This window comes from Ascidia mentula, chromosome 3, assembly GCF_947561715.1.
Source record: "Ascidia mentula chromosome 3, kaAscMent1.1, whole genome shotgun sequence".
Classification (NCBI taxonomy): domain Eukaryota; kingdom Metazoa; phylum Chordata; class Ascidiacea; order Phlebobranchia; family Ascidiidae; genus Ascidia; species Ascidia mentula.
This window is the reverse complement of record NC_138568.1, coordinates 18755539-18770733: the sequence shown is the minus strand read 5'-3', so window position 1 is coordinate 18770733 and position 15195 is coordinate 18755539. Positions and strand designations below refer to the sequence as shown.

General features: G+C 38.2%; 2 protein-coding genes across 4 annotated transcripts; one reads left to right on the top strand and one right to left on the bottom strand.

Annotated features, from left to right (window-relative positions):
- Positions 1–7312: 7312 nt before the first annotated feature.
- On the top strand, positions 7313–10293 carry LOC145894210 (uncharacterized). Of its 2 annotated transcripts, XM_082982711.1 has the most exons (3): positions 7313–9050; positions 9195–9496; positions 9768–10293. In XM_082982711.1, the coding sequence occupies exons 2-3, from the start codon at positions 9300–9302 to the stop codon at positions 10051–10053; spliced, it is 483 nt and encodes a 160-aa protein (XP_082838837.1). In that variant the 5' UTR covers positions 7313–9050; positions 9195–9299; the 3' UTR covers positions 10054–10293. The 2 variants fall into 2 exon arrangements, with proteins under 2 accessions (XP_082838837.1, XP_082838836.1); XM_082982710.1 differs by having other exon boundaries at positions 7313–9496.
- A 1806-nt stretch (positions 10294–12099) lies between these two features.
- Positions 12100–14918, bottom strand: LOC145894208 (uncharacterized). 2 transcript variants are annotated; one of them, XM_082982708.1, is made up of 4 exons: positions 14643–14918; positions 13353–13497; positions 12982–13094; positions 12126–12484 (listed from the first exon to the last, which is right to left on the bottom strand). In XM_082982708.1, the coding sequence occupies exons 1-4, from the start codon at positions 14892–14894 to the stop codon at positions 12236–12238; spliced, it is 759 nt and encodes a 252-aa protein (XP_082838834.1). In that variant the 5' UTR covers positions 14895–14918; the 3' UTR covers positions 12126–12235. The 2 variants fall into 2 exon arrangements, with proteins under 2 accessions (XP_082838835.1, XP_082838834.1); XM_082982709.1 differs by lacking the exon at positions 12982–13094 and having other exon boundaries at positions 12100–12484.
- Positions 14919–15195: the final 277 nt, after the last annotated feature.

Sequence of the window (15195 nt, the reverse complement as noted above, 5' to 3'; positions counted from 1 at the left end):
TAACGATATTGATTAGTCATGCGGGTAATTGCTGCCATTGGCAGAAACAGACCTTTAGCGACCACTGCCGACCAAGTTTTTGCGTATGAAAAAATGAAGAGTTTTAGTGTAAGAAATGCAAGATAGCTATTATTTAGATCTATAACAAGTTTTTACTAAATGCAAATACATGAAATTTGTTTGAACATGAAATTTAAAGCGCGTGTAAAGCGGACAAGTAAAGAACGACCATAAACATCATAAACAAACAAGCGAGAGAAATCATCGTTTTGTATCGGTTGCATCACAGGATACTCTTTTCTTAAATCGTGAAGCACAGTGGCTCCTTTGTTCTTGTGAGGAAATGGAATATCGGGAACTGCAACGCCCAGGAATTCACAAAAAGGTTTCCAACCTTCCTTCACTTCGTAAACTAACAACTGTTTTTTCGGGACAAACTTCAAAATAAAATATGGGAAAACAAATGAAGCTTTAGGATTTTAAAATATATGATGCATCTGATTGCAGAGATGAGATTGTTTTGTATTTTCAAGCATGTATGACAATTAGTAGTATAACATCATTAGATGTAAAAAAATGCGTGAAATGTTGAGATAAAACCTCCACCATTGGGTGGAGGGTTTGTGGGAAATATGTTTATATTTTATTTTTTGATCTCGCGCTGACTTGTTGGGAAAAAGTGGCTGATCCAGCTAGACTGCAGTACCTGAACGAAGTCTGGCATTTGGAATAGTCATCTTTCTTGAGGGGAAAATGGCGATAAAATAAGATTTATAGTTTAAAAATATAAGTGAGCCCAAACAATAGATATTGGGTTGCGGTAAAAGTAAGATATTGGGTCGCGGCCAATAAATCATAATGTGTCGTTGTATATTCATAACGAAGTTCCCAAATCACAACGCTAAGGTGTAGGACCAAATATATTTATTATTTTTCCTGGATTTATAGGCAGGAAACGACTGTATTTTATTCACAATGCTGTTATTTAGAAGCTCATAAATACTTCTCGACATTAAAACGTTGTTGTAATTTCTAACAGACCAGTGAAGGGACAACATTACATTATTAACATCGTTATGTCTTTAGAAAGAATGAACGTTAACCCCGCGATTTACAGTTTGCAAAGAAATGTTGAGATCTACAAATGAGCTACCGAGGATTTACAATGGTTTCTAGTGCGCCGACTGTTAAAATAGACAAAAGAATCGAGAATAGCAGCGTCGACCCATTCAAGGAATTGGTGGCCGAATTTTCCAAAGACTTCATTTTAACGTTGTTGTTAAATAACGTGACAAATATCATTGATGTAACTTAGGTACCCCCCCTGCTAGTTGACTATAATTTTGCAAGGGTGATTTGCTGATCTGAATGATGACTTTTATCATTTGCAATTTTTCCGATAACTGCAAGACTCGGTGCCTATTAGTCATATATAATATTAATGTCGGGTGGAATTTATAAGCTCCTAAATAACAGCAATGTGGAAAAAAATAGCTGTTTCGTGTCTATAAATCCAGCGAACATAATGAATATATTTGGTCCTACACGTCAGCGTTGTGATTTAGAAACTTTTTTATCAATCTATAACGACACATTGTGATTCACTGGCTTACCGCAACCCTATATCTATTGTTGGGGCTTGTTTCAAAACTAGAAATCTTCGTTTCTCGCCATTTTCACCTCAAGAAAGATGGCTATTCCAAATGCCCTGCTGGGCAGTCATGCATGTAGTTATGCATTTTTATTAGATTTACAGACTTCACAGCCAAGGCATTGCAGCCTAGTTGGACCAGCCAGCTTTCCCGACTTTTCCCGCGAGATCTAACAAAACTAAACATATTCCCACACGTTCGTTCCTATACAAAACGAAATTGTAGTTTATATCGCTTATTTGTTTATGATGTTTGTGGCAATGCTATACGCACCATATGCGCTTTAAATTTCGTTTTCAAGCTCCTGTAAGTGATTCAGATTATTTTTAATGTAGACCAATTAGGTGAGTTTTTATTGGGGGAAGTAACTGGCAGATAAGGAAGGTAAAAAAAGATGTTTTTGCATTCAGTAGAAACCTACTTCAGGTATTAAGAATGGCCATCTTGCATTTCTTTCCACGCAAAAATTCAGTCGGCAGCGGTCGCTAGAGGTCTATTTCTGCAAATAAAAGCATTAACCAATATCGCTATGATTTTAATACCACATATTCTAATTCCACTTGGTACGTAAAGTTACGTCACGTGATATGGGAGGCAAAATAAAAATGATTGGTTGCTTGTTTTACAAATTCCAATAACTGAACATCCACATGGATTGATCTCCACATCGGCAACCAACGCTTGGTACTGCGTACAAATATACGCACGTACGTATTTGCTCAAACCTGATGTAATGGCAATTTATAGACATTTGGTTGGTTATCTTCAACCACAAGCTTCTTAATTTACAGGAAACGTGGCAACGAAAATCAATATTAAAACCAGTGAAAGGTTGAAAAGCATTTCAATTCTGAATGTGTTACAACAAAAGGGCAACTTTGCAAATAAAATCCACATAGTTTCATCAGAGAAATAATGGAATTCCACACAATCTGTGCAAAGTTGATTCATAACAGATTTAACAAAACCGTTTTTTATCGCGAAGTCCATCACCAATTGCATCGCAACCGAAGTTCGTCAAATTACTTTTAGCCGACAAACCACACCACATCTTTGCTTGTTCACAAAATTCTTTGATGTTAGCTTTGCCCCTTGCCCGAGAATTTAGTTCCCTATCTCCGTCACTCGGGTGTTCAACCGTCAAGCACCAATGCGTTTGCGCCATCTCTCTTCTATTTTAACAAGTTCCTATTTTTTCGTACAAACTTCGCGATGAGACATTTGGAGAAGTTGGGTTGTGGGAGTAGATTTGGATGGTGTGGCAAGAGGAGATGCAGAAAAGAAAGCATATTTTAGAGAAAGGGTGTGTCGAAATGTGGAAGGTTTTATGTCTTAATAAACCCTTCTGCAGACAGTACGATTTTTTTGAAGGTTGAATGTCTTGGTTAATTCATATGTAAAAGACATATAATGTGGAGTTGCGAAGTGGAACTGTCTGTTCCATCAATATCATCCCGTCAAGGGAAAAGGGATTTTGTTTTTTATTTTTGTAAATATATTGAATTTAAATCGCGTAAGCTAGCTACACTGAGCATAACACATTAGCTGGAAAACATAGGACGCATGTGTGTCAATGGTTGTCAACCACCTGTCCCCAGCCAGCTTTACATATGCTGACAAAAAACTGTTGAGATTAGTTTGACTGAAACGAATACAAAACGAAGTGCTTGGGCGATGTTGCGTGAAGTGGGTATTGACGTGTTTGGGTACAGGGCAACTATAATAGAGAAAAGCTCTCAGAAAAACAGAGCCGTTTGCAAAACAGGTTTCTCAGCTTTTTCTTTATAGGTCACCGAACATTGTGAACGCTTGATTGTATTTAAATTCTTCAAACAATTTGCGGTTTGTCGAATGTTTCACTTAAATCATCTCTGTTTAAAATTTCGTTTTCATTGGTCTGTTTGAAATTGAAACATAATATTAATGTCGGGTGGAATTTATGAGCTCCTAAATAACAGCAATGTGGAAAAAAAATAGCTGTTTCGTGTTTATAAATCCAGCGAACATAATGAATATATTTGGTCCTACACGTCAGCGTTGTGATTTAGAAACTTTTTATCAATCTATAACGACACATTGTGATTCACTGGCTTACCGCAACCCTATATCTATTGTTGGGGCTTGTTTTAAAACTAGAAATCTTCGTTTTTCGCCATTTTCACCTCAAGAAAGATGGCTATTCCAAATGCCCTGCTGGGCAGTCATGCATGTAGTTATGCATTTTTATTAGATTTACAGACTTCACAGCCAAGGCATTGCAGCCTAGCTGGACCAGCCAGCTTTCCCGACTTTTCCCGCGAGATCTAAAAAAAACTAAACATATTCCTGCACGTTCGTTCCTTTACAAAACGAAATTGTAGTTTATATTGCTTATTTGTTTATGATGTTTGTGGCAATGCTATACGCACCATATGCGCTTTAAATTTCGTTTTCAAGCTCCTGTAAGTTATTCAGATTATTTTTAATGTAGACCAATTGGGTGAGTTATTATTGGGGGAAATAACTGGCTGATAAGGAAGGTAAAAATATATGTTTTTGCATTCAGTAGAAACTTACTTAAGGTATTAAGAATGGTATTAAGAATACATCTTGCATTTCTTGCCACGCAAAAATTTAGTCGGCAGCGGTCGTTAGAGGTCTATCTCTGCAAATAAAAGCATTAACCAATATCGTTATGATTTTATTACCACATATTCTAATTCCACTTGGTACGTAAAGTTAAGTCACGTGATATGGGAGGCAAAATAAAAATGATTGGTTGCTTGTTTTTCAAATTCCAATAACTGCACATCCACATAGATTGATCTCTACATCGGCAACCAACGCTTGGTACAGCGTACAAATATACGCATATACGGATTTGCTCAAACCAGATGTAATGGCAATTTATGGACATTTGGCTGGTTATCTTCAACCACAAGCTTCTTAATTTACAGGTAACGTGGCAACGAAAATCAATATTAAAACCAGTGAAAGGTTGAAAAGCACTTCAATTCTAAACGTGTTGTATCAAAAGGACAACTTTGCAAATTAAAAAAACGTAGTTTCATCAAAGAAATAATGGAATTCCACACGATCTGTGCAAAGTTGATTCATAACAGATTTAACAAAACCGTTTTTTATCGTGAGGTCGATCACAAATTGCATCGCAACCGAAATTCGTCAAATTTTGTTTAGCCGACAAACCACACCACATCTTTGCTTGTTCACAAAATTCTTTGATGCTAGCTTTGCCCCTTGCCCGAGAATTTAGTTCCCTATCTCCGTCACTTGGGCGTTCAACCGTCAAGCACTAATGCGTTTGCGCCATCTCTCTTCTATTTTAACAAGTTCCTATTTTTCCGTACAAACTTCGCGATGAAATATTTGGAGAAGTTGGGTTGTGGGAGTAGACTTGGATGGTGTGGCAAGAGGAGATGCAGAAAAGCATGTTTTAGAGAAAAGGTATTGTGTGTCGAAATGTGGAAGGTTTTTTGTCTTAATTAACCCTTCTGTTGACAATACGATGTTTTAAAGGTTGAATGTCTTGGTTAATCCATGTGTAAAAGACATATAATGTGGAGTTGCGAAGTGGAACTGTCTGTTCAATTATTATCATCCCGTCAAGGGAAAAGGGATTTTGTTTTTTATTTTTGTAAATATATTGAATTTAAATCGCGTAAGCCACCTACACTGAGCACAAAACACTAGCTGGTAAACATATGACGCATGTGTGTCAATTGTTGTCAACCACCTGTCCCAGCCAGCTTTACATATGCTGACAAAAAACTGTTGAGATTAGTTTGACTGAAACGAATACAAAACGAAATGCTTGGGCGATGTTGCGTGAAGTGGGTATTGACGTGTTTGGGTACAGGGCAACTATAATAGAGAAAAGCTCTCTGAAAAACAGCGCCGTTTGCAAAACAGGTTTCTCAGCGTTTTCTTAAAAGGTCACCGAACATTCTGAACGCTTGATTGTGTTAAAATTCTTCAAACAATTTGCGGTTCGTGGAATGTTTCACTTAAATCATCTCTTTTGTATAATAAAGGTTTCTTTTTCTGTATTATATTGTGACGAGTGACTTTTTGTCTGCTCCTCACGACAATCGCTTCATATGTTTGCGGAAGGCCCTAAGTTTCCTGACGGTAAATTGTTGCGATATTCTGATTGTGTCGCACATCACCAGACTAAAAATAATAGTGCTTACCTACCATGGTATTCACACTTTTCGTGCTAATAGGCAATATTACGATAAATTAATATTAGCGATGATTATTCAAAACACTATATAATATATTGTGGTAAAACGTGGTAGAAGTGTGGCTGAAAAACGTGACCGATCCAGCTAGGCTGCAATGTCTGGATTGCGAAGCCTAATGATCCTATACGATAGCGTTAAAATGCAAAAGAAACCTTGCGTTGTCATCGGAAATTTCAGCTACCAATTCCTTGAATGGGTCGGCGATGCTATTAACGATTCTTTTGTCTATTTTATGGTCGCCCCACACGAAACCAAGGTAAATCCTCGGCAGCTATCATTTGTAGATGCCACCATTTCTCTAAACAAACTGTACATCGGGGGGTTAACGTTTATTCTTTCCTGTTTGAAATTTCGTTTTCACTGGTCTGTTTGAAATTGAAACATAATATTAATGTCGGGTGGAATTTATGAGCTCCTAAATAACAGCAATGTGGAAAAAAATAGCTGTTTCGTGTCTATAAATCCAGCGAACATAATGAATATATTTGGTCCTACACGTCAGCGTTGTGATTTAGAAACATTTTTATCAATTTATAACGACACATTGTGATTCACTGGCTTACCGCAACCCTATATCTATTGTTGGGGCTTGTTTTAAAACAAGAAATCTTCGTTTCTCGCCATTTTCACCTCAAGAAAGATGGCTATTCCAAATGCCCTACTGGGCAGTCATGCATGTGGTCATGCATTTTTATTAGATTTACAGACTTCACAGCCAAGGCGTTGCAGCCTAGCTGGACCAGCCAGCTTTCCCGATTTTTCCCGCGAGATCTAACAAAACTAAACATATTCCTGCACCTTCGTTCTTATACAAAACGAAATTGTAGTTTATATCGCTTATTTGTTTATGATGTTTGTGGCAATGCTATACGCACCATATGCGCTTTAAATTTCGTTTTCAAGCTCCTGTAGGTGATTCAGATTATTTTTAATGTAGACCAATTAGGTGAGTTTTCATTGGGGGAAGAAACTGGCAGATAAGGTAGGTAAAAATAGATGTTTTTGCATTCAGTCGAAACTTACTTCAGGTATTAAGAATGGCCATCTTGCATTTCTTGCCACGCAAAAATTTAGTCGGCAGCGGTCGCTAGAGGTCTATCTCTGCAAATAAAAGCATTAACCAATATCGTTATGATTTTAATACCACATATTCTAATTCCACTTGGTACATAAAGTTAAGTCACGTGATATGGGAGGCAAAATAAAAATGATTGGTTGCTTGTTTTTCAAATTCCAATAACTGCACATCCACATAGATTGATCTCTACATCGGCAACCAACGCTTGGTACAGCGTACAAATATACGCATATACGGATTTGCTCAAACCAGATGTAATGGCAATTTATGGACATTTGGCTGGTTATCTTCAACCACAAGCTTCTTAATTTACAGGTAACGTGGCAACGAAAATCAATATTAAAACCAGTGAAAGGTTGAAAAGCACTTCAATTCTAAACGTGTTGTATCAAAAGGACAACATTGCAAATTAAAAAAACGTAGTTTCATCAAAGAAATAATGGAATTCCACACAATCTGTGCAAAGTTGATTCATAACAGATTTAACCAAACCGTTTTTTATCGTGAGGTCGATCACAAATTGCATCGCAACCGAAATTCGTCAAATTATTTTTAGCCGACAAAACAACTGCACACCTTTGCTTGTTCACAAAATTCTTTGATGCTAGCTTTGCCCCATGCCCGAGAATTTAGTTCCCTATCTCCGTCACTTGGGCGTTCAACCGTCAAGCACTAATGCGTTTGCGCCATCTCTCTTCTATTTTAACAAGTTCCTATTTTTCCGTACAAACTTCGCGATGAAATATTTGGAGAAGTTGGGTTGTGGGAGTAGACTTTGATGGAGTGGCAAGAGGAGATGCAGATAAGCATGTTTTAGAGAAAAGGTATTGTGTGTCGAAATGTGGAAGTTTTTTTTGTCTTAATAAACCCTTCTGCAGACAATACGATGTTTTAAAGGTTGAATGTCTTGGTTAATCCATATGTAAAAGACATATAATGTGGAGTTGCGAAGTGGAACTGTCTGTTCCATCAATATCATCCCGTCAAGGGAAAAGGGATTTTGTTTTTTATTTTTGTAAATATATTGCGTAAGCTAGCTACACTGAGCACAAAACACTAGCTGGTAAACATATGACGCATGTGTGTCAATTGTTGTCAACCACCTGTCCCCAGCCAGCTTTACATATGCTGACAAAAAACTGTTGAGATTAGTTTGACTAAAACGAATACAAAACGAAATGCTTGGGCGATGTTGCGTGAAGTGGGTATTGACGTGTTTGGGTACAGGGCAACTATAATAGAGAAAAGCTCTATGAAAAACAGCGCCGTTTGCAAAACGGGTTTCTCAGCGTTTTCTTAAAAGGTCACCGAACATTGTGAACGCTTGATTGCATTTAAATTCTTTAAACAATTTGCGGTTTGTCGAATGTTTCACTTAAATCATCTCTTTATTACAATAATGGTTTCTTTTTTTGTATTATATTGTGACGAGTGACTTTTTGCCTGCTCCTCACGACAATCGCTTTATATGTTTGCGGAAGGCCCTGAGTTTCCTGACGGTAAATTGTTGCGATATTCTGATTGTGTCGCACATCACCAGACTAATAATAATAGTGCTTACCTACAATGGTATTCACACTTTTCGTGCTAGTAGCCAATATTACAATAAATTAATATTAGCGATGATCATTCAAAACACTATATAATATATTGTGGTAAAACGTGGTAGAAGTGTGGCTGAAAAACGTGACCGATCCAGTTAGGCTGCAATGCCTGGATTGCGAAGCCTAATGATCCTATACGATAGCTGTTATCGCGAAGTAAGGACCTGCGCAGTGAGGCGATCCTGACAATCGTGCTATTGCATGGAACATTGCTGCTTTCTAAAACGTGGTATTTATTACTTAAAGTTTAATGCCCAAGCACCACACAAGAAAAGTGATTCGTTTGTGGTTGTATTAGGGTGATCGTAAATAACTATTGTAGTGATACATTTGGGCTGGGTATTTGAAACAGCAACACCTTAACCACCGGAGGATTCTTTTGTGAAAGCAAAACAGACTTTACGGATTGCAACACCAAAACTCATGTTGCGTAACGCAGACGCAAGAGAAAGGCAGAAGCCTAAGCCACTGGGTAATGTTGCATGAATTTAGGGTAAATCTGCATGAACTTAGGGTAAATCCGCAGTTTTTTTTAGAAAGTTCATTACTGCAGCTGCAGCTGCCTTGTCTTTTTTTTAATTTGTAATACGTGCGGCGTCATTCATGGTATTTGTAGGAAAAAAATAAATTGAGGAAGGGCATTTTTGCGACAATATTGCTGTGTTCGTATCATTTCTGAACAACAAGCTACAGGACGGAACGTTATCTAGTCAACGCCATTATGCAAAATAAAAGAATATCCGTGGACCCTGAGATCACCCAATTCTTCAAAGAAAAGATGGTTGTTAATGAAGATGGATATCCAGGCTTTACAATGGTTGTTCGTGAAGGGTCGTTGAGAATAGACAAAAAATTCGATATGAGGAGCGCCGACCCATTCAAGGACTTGGTGGCTGAATTTGGGGACGGCGAAGCCAAGTATGTTTGCTTTGTAACCTATATAGCGATATATTATTTTCGAATCACGTAACACAAATCGTTTATGAATGTTGGGTATATTTTGTGTTAGTCGGCAATTTTGCAACATTTAAATTTGTGTTTTTTTCGACAATTCTGCTTGGTCGTTCATCAGCCACTGTTTTTCCAAAGCGATTGTGTTTGAGAGTCTGACCAATCTTTATTAGACAAATAACTATAGGTCTTAGTGAATGACCGGTAACTTTCTCCTGCACCAAAATGTTTTGTTCAGGTTCGCCGTGTTTGATGTTCGGGGAAAGTTGGAAGATGGGACCGTGGGTGGAAAGGCTGTGCTCGTTTCTTGGTTGGGACCAAACGCCCCGCCAAGTGAACAATTCCCATTGATTTCAATGAGGGATGAGGCTAAAAAAGCATTACCTGGACTATCTTCTTTTTGCCACGGTTTTAACGACACGTCAAGGCCTTGGATTCTTGATGCTCTGCAGTTCAATTTCATTGAGTTTTGTGGTAAAAAGGTGGAAAAAGATGCAACTACTGGAAAATATAAATACGTTTAAATCTTGTTCAATGTGTTGTCTTCTGTTATATAGTTAGGCTTTCGCAATAGTTTTTTTTTAATATTCAGATGCTGATTTTTTTGATGTTGTAGATGTAGAAAACGGTTAAACTCCAGGATTCATTATCGATTCTTGTATTTTTTAAATATGCATGCATGCAATACGCATTTGTGGAATGGCATGGCTTTGATGCGTTTTTGTTGCAGTAAAAAAAAGCATTTCCGTAACGGCTCAAAAGCACCAGCAATATGTATCCTGTTTTGACTGCAATGCCAACAGCACAGTGTATCCTGTTTTGACTGCAATGCCAACAGTACAGTGTATCCTGTTTTGACTGCAATACCAACAGCAATATGCATCCTGTTTCGACATTTATTTGTTATCGTCATCACTGGGTTTAAATTTCGCTTTTCTGTCTAAAAAGCAAGTTCTGCCTAAGGGATAGGAAACTTGTTTCAGTTTCCTAAGTTAGCGCTTGATTCAATTGTATTATGCTTTAGGATTCCGTGTCTTGTTGTTCGATTTCATTTCTTGTTGCTGTTCTGTGCTTCGCTTATTACACAGATATTGAAAAAGTTGTAACTCTGCTGGTTGTTAAATTTGACTGAAGCGGTTTTGTGAGTGTTGCTGGAAGTCAATGCTGCAGCATGATGTCATGTGACCAAAAGCTTGAAATCTGGTCACACGATGTAGGAAATAATGTCAGGAAAATTATTGATTTGCAAAGTGCGTTAAAAAAATATAAAAAAATTGAAGTTCAAAAATCATAGCTTAATATAGAGTTTTGTACAACAGATACTTCTAAGAAACACAACTCACGGGTTTTCTCATAATTCTGAGTATAAATAGACTGGCCCATATTGCTATTAACACTGTCATGTTAAAATAAGACGTTTCGACAAAAACTTATGTCATCATCAGTTTGACTGACGCGATTGGTGTAGCTCCATCATTATAAGGAGCTGACCTGACCGACGTCACAGATAAGGCTCGCGCGGGTGGTGACGTCATTTTGCTATCGGCCAATCACCACTGAGAGGCGGAATTTCTCATAATTCTGAGTATAAATAGACTGGCCCATATTGCGCCTCTTAGTGGTGTGTGGCCGATAGCAAAATGAAGTCACCACCCGCGCGAGCCTTATATGTGACGTCGGTCAGGTCAGCTCCTTATAATGGTGAAGCTACACCAATCGCGTCAGTCAAACTGATGATGACATAATTTTTTGTCGAAACGTCTTATTTTAACATGACAGTGTTAATAGCAATATGGGCCAGTCTATTTATACTCAGATACTTCTAGGTTTGCATCAGCGCAATTTAAATACTTAAAATCAAATCTTTACAAATTGCAGTAATTATATGACCGAGTTAGCGTTTTTAAATCATTGTGGAAAGCCAGAAGATAATCTAAATAAGGTGTTCATTTACACCTGACGAAGCGAGGGAAAATCGCGAAAGCTTGTGTACTGTTTACATTACAAAAGTCAGTCTTTTGCAAAAGAGTGCCAATCAGAGAAAGAATTTAACCTAAATAAAATAACTCAAAATCGCGCAAAGTTACAAACATAGTAGGGAAAGGAAGTGTTGGAAAAACACTGCCAACAACGGGAATTCTTTTCGGTTCGTTCCTGTTGTAAAATTACACACAACGTTTTTGAACACATACACAGTATATTCTTTTTTGACTGCATTTATGCCTTCAAAACTGCGTTTTTTTGCCAAAATGTTGATAATGCCCCTCAAAACTGCGTTTTTTTGCCAAAATGCCTGATGAACAACGAATGTGTCGATAGAATAAAAACAAAAATAATTAATTTTGCTTGACGGGCTTGATAACTATGCGGCAACAGTACAGGTTATTATTGTATTTGGTATAGAAGGACACTGCGTATAAACGACACATTGATTCTAGCGTAAATGTGTTTGGTGGGATTCTGTTTAATTCCCCCATGTTGAAATATAACGGATAATTTTTGTGCGTTCATTCCACGCACGTCAGATATCAAACTTTGTCCATGTTGGCTAATTTGTCAGATAAGACGTATTGTATGGAAAATAGCTGCAGTGGTTCAGCGCAATTTAATCCAGAAAAGGTTTTGTCAATTTTCCCACATCAAATGAATGCCAGCAAACATTGCTGGCTGAAAAGTAGATAAAAGCGTTCGATAAGCGTTAACAAGTTACAACAAATACAGAAAATAGGCGTTTAGAACAACCACAAACATCATAAACAAACAAGCGCGAGAAATCATCAGTTCGTTTTGTATCCGTTGCATCACAGGATTCTCTTTTCTCAAATCGTGAAGCACAGTGGCTCCTTTGTTCTTGTGAGGAAATGGTATATTGGGAACTGCAACGCCCAGGAAATCGCACAGAGGTTTCCAACCTTCCTTCACTTCGTAAACCAACAACTGGTTTTTCGGGACAACCTGCAACGATAATGCACAGGTGCACTAACAATTGCTTCAGAATATGTGCAAAATCTTCGCTCAACTAAAACTTTTCTTACAGAGCAAGACATATGACTCATTTAGGCACATGCTTGTACCACGGAGTATGATATAGAACTTATTATGATCAAAATTATTCCAGAATACCGGAAAGCCGCGTTTTGTAAGACGAAACCTTTTTGGGAGTAAGATGTAAATAATCTTGTTTTGATTAATCGGGCAAATGAACGTAACATTTTTGGTCACTGCATTCAATGACCACATAAACGTATCATACGTATAGACAGGTGCGTATACCAGCTAAATCCAAAACATCTTGTCCCACAACAATTAAAAAATTGTCTGAACTAATCTGAACTATAGATTATAGATGATGTTGGCCTAGCGATCGCTGTGTAACTTCCGTAATGACAATACGTCCCTCGTTTATTATTTTTTTACCACACCCTTTTCATCCTTGTACAACAATAATTTACAGACGTTATTTGTTTAACTTGTCGCTCGTGTCGACTCTTGAGGTGTTTCAATGACTCCTCTTTCTGTAATTTGAAACGCACACGAGACCACATGACGTTGCCGAAGTGACGAACTACGGACAAGAACTTGATTTGTATTTCTTAAAAGAAAGACGCATTACTTTCTTTGGAGGGCAGATTCGCGTACACTTGGGGTGCTAAAGAGCTGTTACCTTTTCCGCCTCTATGAGAATAAAACTCTTTTAAAAGTGCAAATTGTTCCCCATAACTTTAGTTGCTTCACATTTTTTGCAAAGTAAATCATTGACATAAAATTTTCTTTCCACTGAGCACTTTTACCACAACACTCTTCTATGGATTCAAATACTCACTAGTTGTGGACACATACAACTGCAGTTTAATGCCGGTGATGGTGAAAGTTTTACCAAGCCGAAATGGAATATCGTTGTTGATTTCATCGATTTGTTTCACGAAACTCCGATACCAAGAATCGTCATCACGGGTTGTTAGAATGACCTGAAATCGCAAAAAGTCTTTCAACAGAATCTGTATCGTTATTTTTAATTTTCATATTGATTGTTCTTTATTAGTGACGAAACAAAATGTAACAAAGACAAGAATCGGGTTAGCGTGGAATGACATTTGGTTAAAAAAGAATAAATGTTGAGAAATATGATTTAAATGTTTAATGAAAGGTTTCAAGCCTTCATCTCTGGAACGAGGCACACAAAATAAACATTTTTTGAAAGATTATAACGTATTTTACGTTTCGTTTGAATTAGCCAACTGATCTTAAGTTTCTGTTCACCGAAGCAAAAAGAAAATTGGCATTAGTTATACGACATTAAAGATAATGCTCATTTTAATCCAGCCATGAGGTTTTCAGGCTTGGCAGCCTGGCAATGCAGCCTAGCTGGATCAGCCACATTTTCCTGACAAGTCGGAGTGAGATTTGAAAAATCAAGCTCCCGGTGAGGTTTGAACTCACGACCCTGGGCTAACCAGGCCCAACGCTCTACCAATTGAGCTACAGGAGCTCAGTGGTTTCACGGGGTATATTGTGGCCAAGGTACTCTGGTGCTTCACATTACTTGCGTTATCGGATACGGTGGTAGAGATCCCCTACGTATATGTGAAGGTTGCCTGGCAAGTTGTGCGCTTGCGCACCAGTGTTCCTTGGCCACAATATACCCCGTGAAACCACTGAGCTCCTGTAGCTCAGTTGGTAGAGCGTTGGGCCTGGTTAGCCCAGGGTCGTGAGTTCAAACCTTACCGGGAGCTTGATTTTCCAAATCTCGCTCCGACTTATCAGGAAAATGTGGCTGATCCAGCTAGGCTGCATTGCCTGCACTGCCAAGCCTGAAAACCTCATGATCGCGATACGTCAGCTGTGATCGCCAAGCAAGGACCTGCGCAGTGGGGCAATCATGCCAATCATGCCATTGCATGTAACATTACTGCATTTTAATCCAATTGGCTATTTTATCACCTATAGTTTTGCCCAGGGTTAATGCAAGGTAGATATGCATGAGCCCCAAAGCCAGGTCTGAAGTTTCCTTATCTTCTTAACGTTGGCCGACATGTTAATTTAACTCAGCGATTTAAGCATGGCTTTGATTGCCTTGATCGCTTAGATTTGACGAAACATAGATGGCAGCAACCTTTGCATCAGGAAATGCGTCAAATATTTCCTCCCAGTAGTAATTGCACGGATCGTCGGCTACAGCGTCAACATTCTCATACATTCGACGCATATCTTCCATTTTAAATCCATTCTGAATTTGTCTTTTCCAATCATCGCCAAGGTAGTAAAAGTTTTCCAACCAGTCGTACACGTTGTAACCTAACAGGGTTAAGGCGGCTGTCATTGTTTTCGTTCCAGTTTTTGGAAATCCAGCCACAATCACTTTCATGATCGGAGACAAATTATCAACGAAATTTAGGCTGCAAAAATCGTAAAAACAATCAGTTTTGATGTGTTATCTACATACACTTTTCCGTAATGGCTGGATTCGTCCCTATATCAGCTTAAAGTGGTTCCAATGCCTCAAAAACGCTCACAAACAGCACCCTCAACGAACAAAGGTCACGCGAAAAAAGCACACTGCACGCTTTGGTGCACACATACTGCTTCACATTTAACGAGGTCGCCATAAGCTTATCAGGCCTCTTGAAACATGTTTTCACTCCCGTAAAACACGTAATATGATTTCC